Source organism: Neovison vison, chromosome 5 (assembly GCF_020171115.1).
Source record: "Neovison vison isolate M4711 chromosome 5, ASM_NN_V1, whole genome shotgun sequence".
Lineage (NCBI taxonomy): Eukaryota > Metazoa > Chordata > Mammalia > Carnivora > Mustelidae > Neogale > Neogale vison.
Window position 1 is genome coordinate 1396081 of NC_058095.1, and position 18451 is coordinate 1414531.

Sequence of the window (18451 nt, forward strand, 5' to 3'; positions counted from 1 at the left end):
CGGCGAGGGGGCGCGGCGGGCGGGGCCGCGGGCCGGGGCGCCATGGGCAACCTGTTCGGCCGCAAGAAGCAGAGCCGGGTCACCGAGCAAGACAAGGCCGTCCTGGTGAGAGCCGGGCCCCGCGGCGACGGCGGGGGACAGCGGGCCGGGGCTGCGCGGCCCCCGGGAGGGCCTGCCGCTCCGCCGGGCGGGCTTCTGGCCGCGGGCGGCGGGCGACCCGGGCGAGGGCGGGACGGGGCCGCGGGGTCGGGGCGGCGCGGAGAGTCGCGCGGTGTCGCAGCCGCTCCTGGTCTGCGGGCGAGCGCGCGCTGCGGGGGGCAGGCGCCGCGGCCCGGGAGGGGGGCCGGTCCCGCCGGGTGGTCGGGCGCCCCGGAGCCTCGGAGCCCCGGAGCCCCGTGGGAGCGCCGCGCTGCCAGCCCCGCACACGGCGGCCCGCGGTGCGGGCGTGCGGCCCCCGCAGACCCCGGACGGCCCCGCGGACCCCGGAGACCCCGGACGGCCCCCGCGGACCCCCGCTGCCCCGCGGCGCACTCGGTCTCTGCGGCCCGGACGCAGGATGGCCTAGGACGGGCGACGCGTGGGAAGCGCCGGGAGGGGTGGCCGCGGACCGCCGCCCCGCGTACCCTCGCTCGCGCTCCTGCCGGCCCGGCGTCGGGTCTGAGAGAGAAACGGGCTCGGTCTCAGGTGGCCTCGCGCTGGCTGCAGGGACCTCCTGCCGTAAAGGTCCTTGACCGAGGCTCCCCAGATGGAGCCGCGTCTGGCACGGGTGTCCCTGGAGGAAACCCGAGGAGCGGGGGTGCTGCCCGTGGGGGGGGGGGCGGTCTGGGCTCTGCGGAGGCGGGGGCGCGCCTGGCGGACCCCCCCGCGGGCAGCCCCCGCGGTTCTCTCCTTCCGAGGACCCAGCTCTGGGCTTCTCTTCAAGGAGGCCCTTCTCGTGGCCGGGAGCCCCGCTGGGCGTGCCCAGACCGGAGCAGCGCGGTCCGCGCACAATAAACCCGACGACTGGCCGGTCCCTCGGATGTAAAGCTGGGAACTCCCGGCCGGGCGCCGTCTGCCCCGTGACCCTCCGCCGCTGCGTCTGGTTTCCCTAAGTACCTGCGTCCTGCGGCTCGTCTTCGGTGCTCTGGACGCACCCGGCTGGGACAGTGGCCCTGGCGGGGGGTGGGTGCCCAGTTCCGGGGAGGAACAGAGACCAGAGCAGAGAGGACGGCTCGTAGGCTGGTCACCGTGTCTCTGGGCCTCGGGCCGGGAGAGTGGGCACCTGCCACTGCAGCACGGAGACCGTCCGCAGCCCGCCCCACCGGCCATGTGGCGTCCTGGGCAGTGCTGAGGAGGCGTGCTGTGGAGGGAGCCCAGAAGCGGGTCCCTTCAGACGCGTCTACACTGGCGGATGAATTCTCACTACACCGAGTCTTACAGGTGTACCGACCTTTTCGCTTAATTAGTTAACTCACCGCAATCCTTCCTAAAGACAGAAAGCCGCATAGGAGAAATGCCCTGTGCCCGCATTCGCTCACCGTAGCGTCCTCTGAAATGGCGAAATTTGAAAGAAATGTGAGTGGTCTAGACTAGGGCAGGATTGACTGATGTGGTAAATGCCCCCCCCCATCCCTTCTGGGACAGCACCCCGGGTCCCAGCTGCTTGGCACGATCACGCAAACACCACGCGAACGTGGCGGCGGCTGTCAGCAAAGACACGGTGATGAGCGGCGGAGGCAGGGGAGTTGCACGCAGCGGGAACCCGTCTGAAGCCAGCAGAGCCGGGCTGGAAGTCCCCAAACCCTCGCTGTGGCTGGGTGGGCCAGTGGCTCGCCGGGGCCCTTCTGGGTTGTCTCTGAACCCTGGGGGCAGTGGCAGCGCTCTGACCTGCCCCCGTCCCCAGCACTCACAGCCGTGCTGTGCAGTGACGCCACTGAGAACAGGCTCTCCGTCTCTGTGCCGTGGACCCTGGGGCTGGCTGCCCCTCCTGGGCCTTGCGGGATGCTGGGCAGCGCCCTTGGCCTCCACACCATGGTGCCAGGAGCATGCCCCTCCCAGTGGTGACAGCCATAAATGTCGCCAGCCCTTGCCCCATGTGCCCCTTGTCCCCACGGAGAACTCTGTCAGAAGGTGTGCCGCGCAGCCGGCGCAGGACCCGGCGCAGCGAGGGCGTGTGCCGACCCAGGCCTGCTCTCTTGCAGCAACTGAAGCAGCAGCGGGACAAGCTGAAGCAGTACCAGAAGAGGATCACCCAGCAGCTGGAGCGCGAGCGCGAGATCGCCAGGCAGCTCCTGCGGGACGGGAAGAAGGAGTGAGTGGGGCCCAGGGCAGGCCGGACAAGAAGGGGCTTCATTCCCCTGTGGTCCTGGAGCCGGCGGGGGGGTAGGCCCAGGAGGCCAGTCCGTGCCCGGCAAGGCTACCAACAGGCATGCCGGCCAGTGGGTCACCGTGCGGGTTCCCTCTGCAGACGGGCCAAGCTGCTGCTCAAGAAGAAGCGGTACCGGGAGCAGCTTCTGGACAAGACAGAAAACCAGATCACCAGCCTGGAAACGATGGTCGGTGGGGCGAGTGGCGGGGGTTGGGGGGAACAGGGGAGAGCAGACACCTGACCACTGGGTCTGCCTCGACATCCTCCCCAGGTCCAGAGCATCGAGTTCACCCAGATTGAGATGAAGGTGGTCGAAGGGCTGCAGATCGGAAACGAGTGTCTGAAAAAGATGCACCAGGTGGGCCCTGGCAGGGCTGGGGCAGAAAGGAAGGGGAGCTGGGCGAACGAGGGCACGGGCTCCTGCCCCAGGCCACACTTGTGCCCAGGCCATGGGCCGGGAGTAGCTGGTGCCAGCCAGGAACGCGGGAAAGCCAGTGCTCCCAGGAGGCAGTGATGGTGGCGAACACACTCAGGGTATTGACCTGAGAGTGGGCTGACGGGCGCAGACCAGAAACTGGGTGCACAGATGCTTATGTGACTGGGAGAGTGGTCCGCTGCGGGTGCACCAAGGGTGTGGCGGACACACTGGGAGGGCTTCCTGGAGGAGGTGAATACAGCCTCGTCACAGGATGCGGCATAGAGGCGGTGGCAAAAGGAGGGAGAGGCCGTGCCCCAGCCCGCCCTGATCTCCTGGTAAGGGGACAGCAGGGCCACACAGGGCGCCCCAGCCACCAGCTGCTCCGCCCGTCCGTCCGGTGTGTACCTGCCAGTCAAGCAGAGGCTCTTCTTTGAACCCAAACGAGATCAAGTCAGCCGCTCTGAGAAAGTTTCTGACGCCTTTCTGCTTATTTCTGCCTCGACCTCCGAGGGCTGGTTGAGGTGCCGGAGGTCTGGGGCGAAGGGCCGGCAGGAGTCTGAGCGGAGCAGTGGGGGCCGAGCGGCCCAGCCCACGGCAGAGACAACCAGAACCGTGTCGTGTTCCGCGCGGCCTGGCTGGTGCCCTCCGGCCCGGGTGGCCTTCCCACCAGGGCTTCTGCCCGGGCCTCGCTGACGAGACTCCCTCCGAACCGATTATTAGGTGATGTCCATAGAGGAAGTGGAGCGGATACTGGAGGAGACCCAGGAGGCCGTGGAGTACCAGCGGGTAGGTGCTGCCGGGCCACGGGGGCCACCTGCCGCCTGCGAGAGGGCCCAGCGGCCGCCCTCGAGGGCCGCGCCTGCCTGTGCCGGGGGTGGTCAGCTTTTCTCAAGGCGGGAGACTTGAGCCACGGGCGGTCTCCTTCCGCAGCCTGGCCCCGGTCCTCACCTCTGCTTCTCCTCTCGCAGCAAATAGACGAGCTCTTGGCGGGAAGCTTCACTCAGGAGGATGAGGAGGCCATCTTGGAGGAGCTGAACGCGATCACTCAGGTAGCAGGATCTCCCGGAGCCGGGCGCAGTCCCTCGGGCCACGGGACCTCCCAGAACTGGGCGCGGTCCCTCGGGCGACAGGACCCCAGGCGGCTTCTGCCCGCGGTGGTCACTGGTGTCGGGGAGCACAGAGTCCTGTCGTTGCGGTCAGTGTTCCTGGAACGACCAGCATTTGTGCCGCACAGAGGCCCATCTCCTCGCGGGCCCGGCTGACGGCAGCGAGAAGCCCGCCGGGGAGACGGGTGCGCGGGCTGCCCACCCGAGGAGGTTGCTGGAGGCTGGGGCCCCCCGGAGCCCGGCGGCCGGGACAGCGCAGAGATGCTGACTTCTGGCTCCGTCGGCCCCTCCAGAGGACAGAGTGTGGTTTTGTGATCTCAGGGGTGGCCTTTCCCGTTGTGGCCCAGTGGCTCGCTGTCGTGCGCAGGGCCTGCATACATAACCCTGGACGCTGTTGACGTTGTCTCATGCGGGCCTGAGGCCTGTGTCCGCTCCCGGACTGAGCGGTCTCTGTCTCTGGGCCTGCGCCTCGGGGCGCCGCATTCTCCCTGTGCCCCCCGCCTGCCGCTCCCCGTACCCGCGGGAGGAGCACTAGCTCATGTCGCCACTCTGTGCACTTCGGTGTCCCGTGGGCGCTGCCTCCTGATGTCCTTCCTCCTGAGGACCCGAATGCCCCGAGCCACGAGGGGGCCCCTGGGGTACAGGCAGCTCCACCACAGACCTGCCCTCGAGGGAGCACAGCAGGTGCCTCTGTGGCTCCGGGGCCCGTGCGCATACGAGTGCCCAAGTGCACGGCCAGTTTCGCAGCTGAGCTCTCCTGGGAAGGCCCTGGGGCGACTCAGGTCTCAGTAGTGCCGGCCCCTGCCGGGGCTTAAGCGCGGGGGACTTCCCGGCCCGATGGTGTCCTGCAGCCTCTGCCTTCTGTTTCTTGTAGGAGCAGATAGAGCTCCCAGAGGTTCCTTCAGAGCCCCTTCCCGAAAAGAAACCAGGTACGCTTCTCGTCCTGTCCTTTAGAGAACATGGATTTCCAGGACAAAGCAAAATGCCTGGGCCACAAGGTCCTTCCCCCCTTTCCACTCAGGGAAAGTCAGAAGCCTCGCTCTGGGGTTGGGCCCAGGTCTCCAGGATGGGGTGACCTTCTCGAGCCTGACCCCGTTCCGAGAGGCGTAGCCCACAAGCAGAGCTGGGCAAAGGCCGTGTCCAGCCCAGGACGAGCCGTCCTCTAGACAGCAGGGCCCTGTGGGGCCGCTTCCTGCTGGGGCCCCATGTGGTTGGTGGTCCCTCCACATTTCTTCTGCCCCTCTCCCTGACCCTCCCTCACATCAGGCCCCCTGCCTGCGCCTTGGGCCCCGCGGGCCCTGTGCAGAGCACGCTGTCCTGGGTCCTGGCTCCTTACCACCTCCCCTCCTTCTCTGGAAGTTTCTGCCTCTCTGGTCTTCTCTCCTCCGCCAACACCTCTTTCTTTCCTCCACAGAGAAAGTCCCCCGCGAGGCCAAGCCCAGGCAGGTGGAGCTGGTGGCGGCCTCGTAACTCGGCCTCCTCTCACGGGACTGGCGGGGACTCCCCAGAGCCTGGCGCCCATAGAGTTTGGGTGCGTGGCCAGCCCTGACCCGGCTCCCGGGAGGCCGGCACCAGGCCAGGCCGGTCAGGTGCTGACAGCGCAGCGTGGCGCAATGGGCTTGGTACCAGGAGGGCTCTGTGGAGCGCTTCCCTGGCACTGCGGCCTTGCTCTCGTTTCTGGATTAAATGGCAACATTCAGACCCTCCAACCACACGCAGCTTCTGACGCTGCGGCTCCCACGCGGCCACAGGCAGGCCCAAGGCTCCTGGTGCCGGCCACTCCTGTCCCCGGCCCTGCAAGGCTCTGTGGGCCGCCTTCTCTGCAGCTTGCTGTCTTCTTGGGAGGGCACATCAAACCCGGCTTCCTTGCCCGCCCCTCCCTCACTGCTGCTGCTGCTCCCATCAGCTGGCCGGGGCTTCACTTAGGGAGTGCCTGCCTTGGCCTGGCTTCCTGACCTGCCCAGTCTCCCCATCGGTTCACGGCTGGAAACTTCCCCTCTTCCGTGTCGACATTCGAGGGTGTTGGGCTGGCGGGGCTGGACGCACCCTGCTTGGCTGACAGCGGCCGAGCCCCGACCGGTCCTTGGCACCAGCGGGAGCTCAACCCTGCTGCAAAGGGACATTCCTGCGGAGCCAGCGGTCTCCCGGGGGTTCCCGGAGGTGCTGATGGGCCTGCTCAGGGGTGCGGCCCCCGTCGCCTGGGAGCCTGCTGGGCCCCCGGGGCTCTCCAACAAGGCGATGCTGTCGGGGGTGGTCGCGGTTCTCTGGCCAACGGCTCATCCTGGCATTAGACAATCCCGATGACGTCTCCCTGCCACCTGGAACAGAAAGGGGACCCTCCCAGCCCCCTCACAGGTCAGCCCCGTATTAAAGTTGATGCCTGCATGGTCTGCAGCCTCGTAGAATGGGGTCCCTGGGGGCAGCGGGTGGGTTCGAGTGCGGCTCCTCTCCTGTCCCTGAAAAACGGCACATTGGCCCCTACCGGGCACTCGCTCCACTGCGCCTGCCTCGAGTGGCCTGGGGGCTGGGGACGTGGGGCAGGTGAGGATCCTCAGCGCACCCAGCTCTGGCACTGAGGGCACCCTGCACTCTGGCCGCTCTGGGCAGCTGCCGGTAGCGAGGCGCGGGGTCAGGTCCTGGGCCCCTCCAGGGAAACAGGCACCTCGGTCTCTGCGTGTACTGAGGTGAGGGAGGCTGGTCAGTTGGGTTCCTCCAGCAGGGGGTCTGGTTTGGAGGCCCAGGTGGGAAGCCACATGCCGCAGGGAGCAGGCAGGCAACAGCAAGAAGGATGGGGGGTGTCCCACTCCTAGGGGCTGCCGTGTCCTGCACTTGGAGGCCACGGTGGGCTGCAGCCAAGTTACCCAGGGGGCGGGGCGGGGGGGGTGGGTGGAGACAAGAGCTGAAAACCAGATTTGGAGGTGTAATGCCAGCCTCAGCCAGGAGGGGGCTCTCTGCCAGCTCATTTGGGGGATTTTGCAGGAAACTGGCACTGACTGTTGTCAGTCTGGCTGCGGGGCCCCACCCATCTGTTTCTGGTAACAGCCATCCGTGGCCGTCTGGGGGGTTCTGACAGACAAGGAGAAACAGGCTGCCTTTGCATCCAGCAACCCTGCCCTATTCTGCGGCTGCTGGTCCAAGGTCATGGAGGGAGTGGGCAGCCTGGGTAGGGGAAGTGCCGACCCCCCACTGGCAGGGTGGGCCCCCTCCTTTCCCTTTGCTCCTGGAGCTGAGGGCTGGCGGCAAAGCCTGCCCTTTGCAGTCACTGGCTGGCCTCCCTGAGGGCTTCACCATGGGGGCTGTGCAGTGGGGTCAGCGCTCCGACCACCCCCCTCCCGCAGTGAGTGCCTGGAGAACCTGCCTGGGTGTGCATGGCCCGCTCCCGGGCATGGGGAACCCAGTGAGCATCCGACAGCAGCCCAGGTGTCCTCCTGACCCAGGTAAGGGGTCCCCGCATCTCCTGCAACAGCTAGAAATTTGGGGAGGGAACTTTGTCCTCTCAGTGTCTAAGAAGTTAGGCCTTATGTGCCAACTAATCACCTTTTCTCTTTGTACATGTTTATTCCGTTCATCTAAGGAAGTTCTGCCCTGAAACCCAGCATGACCTTGAACTGCCTCCTAGGCTCTGACCCTGGAGGTTGCCTGCCTTGCAGCTCCTGTGTGTGTGCATGTGTGTGCTTGAGTGTGCAGGGAGCTAGGATGAGCTCACACTGATGCTACCCAGCACTGAACCCTGGTCCTGAAACACCACCTATGTGACCATGACCCACCTTCGTTCTAATCTACGGGGTGTAGAACTCGGAACACTGCAGAAAAGTGAGAGCTGAGTTCAAAGCCCTGGTGGCAGAGCTGGGGTCCTACCCGAGATCAGTGGGGGCTATGGAAAAGGTGGGAGAGGCTTCCGGGGGGGGCCATGGAGCCATCAGACTAGAGAGCACTACGTGGGGCAGGAAGGAGGGGTGAGGACTGGGCACTGGAACCATTTTGGTGGGATGCACGTCTGTCCCCAGTACAGGCAGCATGAAAATTTAAAAGCAGGGGATGGGGAATTGGGAGGGGGGCACCCAGGATGAGACAGGGGCACTGTCCAGAATGGGGTCTCCCGGCCCCCATGTGCCCTGCCCTGAGGAGGCACGTGCCCCCTCCCCACTTACGGCCACCCCCATAGGGTCTCCCTGAAACCCTGCTGTACCCAGGGAGAAAACTGGGGGACTTGAGGCAGGGTGTGGGGCATTGTCCTGACAATACATGGGCTTCTGGTGGTGTCGGCTCTCCACGGTCACTCACTGGCCACAAACTCAGGAGGGACGCCTGCTGCCCCGTCCACATACACAAGAACACTCGAAACCCACTGGAGGTCGGCACAACCTGTGGTCTGAGCCAGCCAGGCTGACAGGCTGCCGGACAAAAACCATTTTGAGGATCATGACAGACCTAGAGTCGACACGGCCGCCCGGATGCCGGATTTACAACGGCCCGTCACTGCACACAAAGCTGGTATCTGTGACCAGTTTCCCAGGGCAAAGACAGTCGCAGATACCAGCTCAGATCCAGGTGGTGGAATTTTCAAACACATGAAAGCAAGGACGGTAACTGCATCCCAGGAGGTCAAGGTAAACGTGCTGGAAACAGACGGAAAATCTTAGCTGGGGAGCAGAGAAGACACAAGAGCAAAATGCATTTTTCAGAACCAGAAAATACACCGAAAGTCCAAAAAATTAACAAGCTCCATCGCAGAGAGGAGGTGTCCAGGAAAGCCCGTGTGAGCCGGGTGACCCGACCAACCCTCGGGTCTGGCGAAGAGACAGAAGAGCGGGGGCTCATCCATGCCGCAGGGACTGGTGAGACAGGGCGAGAAGGTCCAACACTGTGTTATTAAAATCCCGAGACGGGGCGCCTGGGGGGGCTCAGTCGTTAAGTTTCTGCCTTCGGCTCAAGTCATGATCTCCGGGTCCTGGGATGGAGTCCCTGCTCGGCGGGGAGCCTGCTTCTCCCTCTTCCACTCCCCTTGCTTGTGTTCCGTCTCTCGCTGTGTGTCTCTGTCAAATAAATAAATAAAATCTTAAAAAAAAAAATCCCAAGAGAGGAGAAACATGATAGCAGGGGGGGAAAAATGGAGAAAGATTGACCGAAAATTTCTCACATTTGAGGAAAGACTTCAACTTACAGACGTAAGAATTGCAGTGACTCCCCCTCCCAAGCGGGGCAAATCCAAAGAAAGGCGCGCCCAGACATATGACTAAACTGGTAACAAGTTGAAGGCAAAGAAAAAGAACCTAGAAGGCTCCAGGTGGAAATGAAAGCTGTCCAGAGGACCAACGGTCCGAACAAGCAGCTGGGACCAGAAACCAGAGAGGCCAGAAGACGGGGAGCAGGGTCTGGGACGTGCCGGCAGACGGCAGTCAGGCCGCAGTTCAGTGTCGTCCAAACATGCTTTGGGAAAGACGGAGACACTCCTGGGCGAAGGCAAGGAAGAGGCGGTCGTGCCGACGCGCTCCAGAGGGAGCTGCCAGACGCTCTCCGGGCCGCCAGGAAGCGACACCACGGGGACGTGTGTCTTCGGGAGCGGGGAGGAGCAGCAGAAACGGTCGATGTCCGAGCACACAGAAGAGGTCATTTTCCGTCTCGTCTTTAAGCAGACATGGGACTGTCGAAAGCAAAAGCCCTAACACGTGTGGACGCCCACAGCAGTGACGCAACAGGAGGGGCAGAGCGTCTCCGGATCCCACACGCGGGAGGCCGGGCGCGGGGCCGAGCCCCCTCCTGCGACCAGACGCACACGTGCGCACACGCAGCCAGAAAGAGCGAAGGTCAAGTGCGATAGTAGGATTTTCAAACACTCCGGAAAAAGGCAGAAAAGGGGAAACAGAGGCACAAACAGAGCGATCGAGGGGTAGATCTAAGTTCAGTTCTTGACATCTACACTAACCGTGAACGGTCTAAACACACCAAGTGAAGACGTTGCCAGACAGGAATAAAAACGAAAAACAAAAAAGCCTGATTATGGTATCTCAGAGAAACCCATTTTAATGTAAAAGCAGGTAAAAAAGAGAAAGATGGGGAAAATACCTCTCGGAGACACGAATCACGGGAAAGCTGGCGTGGTCATGTCAGCACCAGACAGCGCGGACTTCAAGACGCGTATCGCCAGAGACGGGGGACATTAAGTGACAAAGGCAGGGATCGCAGCCCAAGGCGCGTACCCCCAAACCCCAGGACTTCAACACTCAGGAAGCAAAACCCGCGGAACCGAAGGACCGACTGTCTCTCGGAGGCTAGACACGCAGCCAGCCTCTCCAGGGTACAGACCGGCCGGACCAAGTGGCCCACAGCAGAGCACACCTTCTCGTCACGTGATGCGGGACACACGCCAATGTGCACCGTGTCCTGGGCCGTGCCATCCACCTGAGCAAATTACAGAAAAACTGAAATCCTACAAAATGAGAGCTCAGACCATCATGTAATGATCTGGAAATCAATGACCGATCTCTGAAAGATGCACAGATACTAACAGTTACAGGGGAAAAAAGGAATTCCCAAAAGAAATGAGAAAATATTTTAAACTGAACGAGCATGAACACATGAACGTTTGTGGACTGCAGCTGAAGTACCGCTTCTTTTCTCAAAGAGAAATTCATAATACTAAACGCTTATTTTTTTAAAGGGAACTTAATAATCAATAAGCTAAACTTTCACCTTAATTAATTAGAAAAAGGGCAAATTAAATCCAAAATAATGAGAACAAAGGAGCTCATAGCAGAAATCAATGAAAACAAAAACGTGAAAGAAAAAATCAATGACAGCAAAAAGAGTTATTTGGGAAGCTCAGTCATCTTGATGCACCTGAGCCAGACCGACCGGGGAAGGGAGGCACCAGCTACATCAGGAACGAAAGGGAACCATTGCTAGAGACCCTGTAAACATTAGAAGGGCATTAAGGAAATACCAGTTTTATGCGTGTACATTCATCAGTCTTGAAGAAACAGACAAATTTCTCGGAAGCCCCACACCAGGCAGCCCGTCGAGGCTGCGAGCATGGGCCGCGCTCGCGTCTGCTGAGCATCGGGTCCGTCCAGACGCCGAGGGTGGGCGTCCCCGCGCCTCCGCCGGAACGCAGGGAAAGCGCTGCGCATCCGGCATGATAGGAGCCAGGCGAGCCAGGAGTGCGTAAGAACGGGTTCTGATCCCGGCGTGACGGTTCTGGGGTGCATCCCGCGGGGTTTACGCCGAAACGCACTGTCAGCTCAGCGCGCGGACATCGGTCGGTGTGACTCCGTATCGGCAGACGGGAGGAGGCAGTCTGACGACGACCTCCTCGGCAGATGCAAGAAAAGCATTTGACAAAATCCCACATCTGTCACTAAAAAACAAAAACCAAAACCTAGCAAACTAGGGAGAAAGGGAACTTTTCTATAAAAGACGTCCGCAAACCCGACGGCTAACAGCAGGCTCACCGGCCAAGGCTGGAAGCCCTTCCCCCGCGAGATGGGGAACCGGGTGCGGGACTGCTCTGCCGGCGTCTACTCGGTGTCCCCCAGAGGCCCGGCAGCAGCAGGAGAGAACTCGGAAGCACACGTGTTGGGAAGGAAGGAAAGCGTCTAGTTGTGGCAACATGGCTCTGAACACAGAACACCCCGCAGGAACTACAGGAGGCCTGCGAGACCCCCCCAGCCGGTTTAGTGAGCTCACGGGCTACCAGGCCACTGTACGGAATCCCATACGTGCTTGTTTACTAGCAACGGACCCTGGAAACAAATCAGAATTTTAGCCTCGGGAAACAGACTTGCCACACCCAGGACAGAGAAGCAGGGGACAGGCCAGGGCTCCGCTCCAAACCGGGAAGAAGGACAAGGTACAGAGCTCGCCCTGGGGGAGTGTCCGGGAGCGTCGCTTTCAGAAAATCTGGTTCGCGACCCTTCGATGCCGGCAGCTCTCTGTGGGGGTGCGGCGAGGAAGCTTCCAGCAGGCCCCTCTCGATACAGAGGGAACCCTGCCCAGGTCCCGGCCTCCGTGTGACAAGGCTGTCCCAGGGGCTGGCGGTGAGCGGCCTCGGGCAGGCTGCTGGAGCCCGGCTCCCCGGCTCCTGGCCACCACCTGGCAGCCTGGTCCTGCCAGGGCCGCAGATGGTCTGGGCTCCCACCCACGGCGTCCGTGGGCAGTAGGTCAGCACTAACATTCACTCTGCGTGTCTGACGGCGGCTGCCCTGTGTCTTCCCAGAGAGCACCAGGCAGGGCGGGGGGCGGGGGGGGCTCTGCAGGGCCTCACACACATCTGAGAGGCCGGACAGGCCTGGACCGTCTTCAGGCCCGGGGGCTCCAACTGGAAGGCACCCAGGAATGCTCACAGAGTGAACCCATGGTCCTTGCTGCTTCTGGGGTTCTGCCTGGGCTGCAGGACACAGCTGAACCGGGTCCAGGGGGTCCCTCCGTTAGCTGGGGGGATGGGGCCGAGTTTGGCTCAAAAGCCTCTGAGGGCGGCCGTCGGGCCTCCAGGGCTCACTTGCTGGTGGACTTCGGAAATAAAGCCACGAAATTCCGGAGAAATCTGGCTCCTCCAAGAAAAGTGCCACACATACGCCAAGGTCCCCATCGTCACGCAGCTTCTGGGAAACGCAAATCGAAACCACGCGGAGACCCCACCTTCCGTCCGCCAGGACGGCCAGAACCAAACAGCAAAGAGCACGGGCTGGCGAGGAGGCGGTGAAGTCCGAGCCTCCCGCGGTGCTGGGGGGACACGCGGCACGAGGGGAAACAACCAGACACGGGGGCACCACATGACGCAGCAGCCCCACCCCCAGAGACACCCGCGGGGACCGAGAACCCGCGCGCAGGCGGGAACGCGGCGGCCCTGTGGCCCCCGGTCCCCCGGGAGGTGCAGCCCCTCCCCCGCCGCTGCAGACGGACAAGCGCGCGGGGCCCCCACGCACTGCAGGTGCAAGGAGCTGCCGCTCCGGCGGACCCCGAGAAAGGAGCCTGACGTGTGGGGCGCCGCGGCCGCGGGGAGTGCAGGCTGCCGGGGCGAGCGGAGCGGGCGGGGGCGCCCTCTGCGCGGCTGACACGGCTCCGGGACTGGACCGAGGCGACGCGGAGCCCCATGAACACCCTAGAGGCGTGTCACGTGGACGGAACCGCTTACTTTAAAAAATGTTTGCTCTGTTACGGGCCTTCCGCCACCATCTTAAACAAGGTGTCGCAGATCGCGGCCCGCTGGTTCCGGGCACAGCCAGAGCTGCGGGGGCAGGGGGACCCCCCCGCCGCAGTCTCCAGCCCGTGTCTGCACCACGCTGAGCCTCCTCTCGCACACGTGGGACCTTTCCTTCCTCGTCGCGCCCCAGAACAGGCTCCCGGGAGGTCAAACCTCATGGGAGAATCTCTCGGCCCTCAGACCCAGCCCTGCGGCCACCTGCCGACTGCCCAGATTCAGGGAAGAGCACCAGGACAGCCACGCCCGGAGCCCGTGCCTGCCCCATCCCTGTCACCATCCCACCGTCTCCTGCAGCCTTGTCCACCGGGCTGGCCTCGAGGATGCTCTGCACCTTCCAGACCTGGTCCTGCCCGGGGCCACCCCTCTCTGCACCTGCCACGTGCCCACATCACCCTTCTGGGCCATCCACCAGATGGCAGTGAAGGCTCCCCGAAGCAGAGTCCCTGCCCCCTGGCCCAGGCCAGTGTCCCACGTCCTCTCTGCAGACCCAGAGCCGGGGTGCGGGGACCCTGCTCCTGCGGGCGGAGCTTACCACAAACTCAAACGTACTTGCCGCCTCGGCCTCTGAACCTCCCTCAGAAGACGGGCAGGTGCACGTCCAGTAAAGCCCCCGCAGGGGTGTCCAGGACTGACACTCCCAATCGACCAGACCTGTCCCCACCGCCCGCAAATGACCAGCTCAACTTTCCAGCCATGCTGCCCTGAAAGCCCACCTCGGCTCTCCAACCAGGAGCCCGTGTCCCTGTGGGAAGAGTCTTGGCTCTTACCTCCAGAAGCAGAAACAGGGTCACTAACGTTCCCAGAGGGAAATCTGCGAGCCAAAGAATGTGGGAAAATGACAGCTGAGCCCAGCACACCTGCCCAAGGCCACACAAAGGACTGTGGGTGCCTGGGGCGTGGAGAGAGTCCCCGAATCTGGGTGTGAATTAGGAGCTGAGCTGTCAGACCTCCCCTGGGGCCTCACTTCTGTCCCCACAGAGCAACACTCTGCAAGGCCACATGGTCGGCCTGAGGGTTAAATGTCACCCCCGAGCTGTTTAAGTGGTTTTTCCCTACGGAGGGAGTGTTCTTTTCACATGGACATCCAGGCGACAGCCGAGTCTCCAGGAGCTTCTCTACAGATGTCTGTGTCTTCCCTGTTTTGAGAAAGAGAGAGAGAGAGAGAGAGAGAAAAGCCTGGTGGAGTAAATCACAGCCCGAGCTAAACACCAATAGGATTTTTCTCAGCCACGTCACCTTCCGACCACACCTAGCAGGGAAGCAGCTGAAACTCCACACTTCTTTGGGATCTGAAAGTGTGGCGGTGGCCCGGCTCCCTTGAGATGCCAGGCCCAGGGGCAGCCTCTGTCCTGGAGGGACCGCAGAAGGGACTGGCCCAACGTCCCAGGCCTGCTGCCCACCCAGCCCCTGCCAAAGGCCCGTGTTTCTTTGGCTTCTTGGTCTGGCTGCTCTGGGGACCTGGATTAGGGTCGTCACTCTTCCCAAGACCCCGGCCCTCTCTTCCCGGAATTCCCTACCATTTGCTCCAGGAGCTCGTAGCCAAATGCCCTCTGTCCCCCACGGGTGCCCACCTGCACACGCCTTGGTGCCTGGTAGCCAGCCTGGCCCCCTCAGCCCGCTCTGCTCTCTGCCTGGCCGGTTCTATCCTGGTTATCCTAGCACATTCCAGGGTGAGCGGCGGCAGAGGCCAACTGTACTCATATGGGACCCAAGGGGACGGGACCTCACACCTCTGGAGCACCGGTCACCCACTCGGGCTGGGCTGTGGCTCCTCCCGCCGTGCGGCAAATGCACACACGGATGGCTGTCACACTGGCCCCGCGTCACGTCCACACAGCGGGCGTGCCCTCCAGACGTTCCTGGTTCCCAACCACATTTGGGGGGCACTGCTGAGTGCCAGGAAGGGCAGAAGCTGGTGCTGCCTCACCAGGCAGGAGCTGCCCGCTAGCCCCGGGGCCACATCCAGGGGACACACCTGGCCCAAGAGAGGCCCCTGCAGGAGGAGCCCCCCAGACGGAGACGACACGGAGCCCGCAGGGGTAACCAGGGACGTGCAGGCCAGTCTCGGCAGACGTCCATGACTATGCGGGACAGTGGGGCTGCCCCGCACCCCCGGAGGCCACCCGCAGCCGCAGCCCAGGCCAAGTGGGCCTCCGCGCTCCCCCGGGGCTTTCAGACCTGCAGTGAGAAGAAAAAGATTTCAGGGCTGAAGACAACATTTTAAAATCCGGCTTTAAATAAACACGGAATAAAAAAAAAAAAGAGTGAGCAGAGCCTCCAGCAGCTGAAATTAGAAGCAGCGGCCCTGGGCAGGGGAGCCATCTGCGTGCACCAGGCAGTGCCGTCTGCGGGCTCCTGGCAGCGCCCCGGGCTGGGGGCCGCCTCGACGGGGAGGGCCGCCAGGACAGGACAGGCCCCGCTTTCCAGGGCGTCCCCCAAGCCCTGACTCTAGAGAACGCGTCCCCTCCCCCCTGCTCCAAGCCACCCTTCCCTTCCCCGTCGGGCGCTCAAGTCCGTTGAGACGCAGAGAGAAGGACTCGAAGACGGCATCTCGGGCAGGAGGGGCAGCGAGCGCGGGGCAGCCCGCATCTTCCCGACCCTCCCTGGGTCAGCAAGTGACAGTGCTCCCTGGGGCCTCATTGCCTCACCAGTTCCCCGAGGGCCCCTCCGCACCCGACCCCGCACAGAGGGGGCCCCAGGGCGCCCTAGAGCGGCCCGCCCGGCCTGCCCTGCGCCCCACGGGGCACAGGGAGGCCCAGGGACCCGACTGTTTCAATCTGCCGTGTCAGCTCCCGCCTTCCGATGGGCAGGTGGGTGCCTGAACGGGCCGACGCGGGATGACGCCGACATGCAGAGCGGGGAGGAGCCCCCGAGAGAAAGTCGGAGCCTCTTCGCGCCCCGGTGCTCACCCCCGCGCCGCCTCCCACGGCCCCTGGAGTCACGCCGAGGCGATTATGTAAGGGGGCTGGTTGCTGGGGAACCTCTCCCACCCAGCCCTGCCGGGCGGCCAGCACCTCCGTCTCCTCCACCGAGGGGAGCCCCCTCCGGCCCTCCCGCAGGCCTGGCCAGCGGGAAAGCTGGGGGAACGTTCTAGGCTGCCTGGCTAGGAGGGCTGACACGGCGGCCCCGCAACTACAGGCCAGACGGCAGGCTGACGCCAGTCCTGAGCCTGTCCGGTGCCCCCTGGTCTTTCTCCGTGTGGGACAGCTGAGCGCGCTCCCGGCCCCAGAGACCGGAGAGACGGGGGCCCTGCCCAGGCAGGCTCCGCTCAGACCCCCCGCCCCACGCACGCCCCGCGCTCCCGTCTGTCTCCCTGAGCACAGACCCCTCCGGGCCGGGCTGAAGCGGCCCGTCTAGGGCCACGTGCTGACTACAGAGGAGAAAGCCTTAAGCTGCGTTCAGGTCGAAGACAAGCAAGTTCTGAGGAAAATGCAAACATGAGTCCCAGCCGGGCGCAGAAGGGAGACAGCCTTCCCCTGGGCAGCGGGAGCGGCCACCCCGTCCTGCCCTCGCTGACCCCTGGCAGCCTCACACCGGGGCCACCCTCCGCCCGGAGCCGCGCCGCCGTCCACAGACCCGGCCCAGGATGCCCTCTGTGGGGACAGGGCGACGGCTCCACTCGCTGGCCCCACAGAAGCGGGGTTCAGGGAGCACAGGGTTCGGGGGCTGCAGGCCACAGAGAGGCTGGTGCCCCCTGAATACACTTTTCATTTCTGGGCAGTTTTCAACAGAAACAGTCATCGGGAAGGTCCCCCCCACGTGGTCCGTCGTCACCACCTCCCGCTGGCGCGGCGCTGCCCAGGCCAGACGAGGAACCCGCCCGGCTCACTGTCGCTAACCGAAGTCCACTCTGCTCAGGCGTCCTTGGTTTTCCTGTCACTCCCTCTCTGCCCCGGGCGTCATGCCTCCCCAGGCGCCTCTGGGCCGAGCTGTCTCTCACGCCCCTGGTTTTGGGGGGGCCCGGCAATTTGGGGGGGAGGAAGGCTCTGGGGCCATCCCTCCGTGGGGATTGTGGGATGTTTCTATGGAGATTACACTGGGGTGAGGTTCTGGGAGGAAGACCACGGAGCTGAAGGATCTTCTCTCATGTCGGAGCCACATGGGGTCACAGGGACCAGCTGTGGCCCTGGCTGCACAGCGCTTGTCAGCGTCTCCCAGCAAAGCTCGCCTGCCCAGGCCACGGTCTCAGGGTCCTGGAATCGAGCCCCGCATCGGGCTCTCTGCTCAGTGGGGAGCCTGCTTCCCTCTCTCTCCACCTGCCTCTCTGCCTACTTGTGATTTCTCTGTCAAATAAATAAATAAAATCTTAAAAAAAAAAAAAAGCTCACCTGCCTCCCCTGCTTGCAGGAAGGCGGTGGCCACGCACAGCCCACATGAAGGGCTGCGGAGTCTTCTGGAGAAACCCCCTTTTAAAGGGCAGTTTTTCACGTAGAGTCTTTGACGTGGCATCCGGGTGCTTGCTAGACACGTCCGACTAAGGGCCCCTGACGATCTCTCAAACGTCTGAGGGCTCGTCACGTGGAAGGTACAGTTCTCGGTGTTTCCCTGGCTGTTTGCACCTCCAGTCTCCCAGGCTCTGCCCCTCTCCCCCCGGGGTGGGGCTCACAGAGGCCGGGGGAGTAGACTGTGCCGGTGACACCAGGCCTCACCGGAAGCAGGAAATGCGGCTCTCCTCTTGTGCCAGAGGCTGCAGAGGTGACCTTCCTGCTGGCAGGAGGCAGGAGTCCCCCAGACCTGTGAGCTTTCTTGCTGATCCAGCGGACAGTCACAGAGAACGTGGGCGTGGCCGGGGCCCAGGACACAGTCCTCCGGACACAATCAGATGGCCCTGCCAGAACTCTGGCCCAGGCCGGTCAGCCGGGGCACCTGGTGTGGACGCGGTCAGTAGCGCAAGCCAGGGCGGATGGGAAAGGCGAGTTCCTGATAGGTACACCCGTCTCTCTGGCCCTAGAACTTTCTGGTTACCCATTCTAAGAGCTTTAATCCAAGAAAGAGACGAGGAGGAGGAGCCTGGATTGGCTGCTCCTTCTCTGGGAGCCGGAGGAGGAGGAAGGCGGAGGGAGAGAAGGGGCCCCCTTGCCCAGCAAGCACAGCGTCCCTGTGGTCGGAGCCGAACGACCACCCCTTCGGCCAAGCTCAGCAGACACCAGGTCAGGCAGAAAGGGGCGCAGAGGTGAAGGCCCTTCGAAGTTCTGCTGGGCAGCCACCTCAGAAAGCTCTCCTTCTGTTTAGCAAAAACTCACCAATCCTTGTGCCTGCCAGGAGAACAGCTTGCTTGAAAAGCAAAGGCTGTCATCCTGTAATTAAATCTGAGACCCCCTCCCTACGTGACGCCGAGATGAAGCCGCTTATGTAACGCGCCTAAAATAAGCTGATGC

At 63.2% G+C, this 18451-nt stretch overlaps 1 protein-coding gene and 1 long non-coding RNA gene across 4 annotated transcripts; one reads left to right on the plus strand and one right to left on the minus strand.

Moving 5' to 3' along the window:
* The first annotated feature begins 19 nt into the window (after positions 1-19).
* CHMP6 (charged multivesicular body protein 6) lies at positions 20-6256 on the plus strand. 3 transcript variants are annotated; one of them, XM_044247235.1, is made up of 8 exons: positions 20-105; positions 2181-2290; positions 2447-2534; positions 2619-2705; positions 3486-3551; positions 3734-3814; positions 4746-4800; positions 5286-6256. In XM_044247235.1, the coding sequence occupies exons 1-8, from the start codon at positions 43-45 to the stop codon at positions 5339-5341; spliced, it is 606 nt and encodes a 201-aa protein (XP_044103170.1). In that variant the 5' UTR covers positions 20-42; the 3' UTR covers positions 5342-6256. The 3 variants fall into 3 exon arrangements, with proteins under 3 accessions (XP_044103170.1, XP_044103171.1, XP_044103169.1); XM_044247236.1 differs by lacking the exon at positions 20-105 and adding an exon at positions 1259-1554; XM_044247234.1 differs by lacking the exon at positions 20-105 and having other exon boundaries at positions 2021-2290.
* A 2621-nt stretch (positions 6257-8877) lies between these two features.
* On the minus strand, positions 8878-15392 carry LOC122905897. Its single transcript, XR_006384492.1, has 3 exons — positions 15049-15392; positions 13841-14209; positions 8878-8907 (listed from the first exon to the last, which is right to left on the minus strand). It is a non-coding gene; the product is annotated as an uncharacterized LOC122905897 (long non-coding RNA).
* Between the last annotated feature and the right edge of the window lie 3059 nt (positions 15393-18451).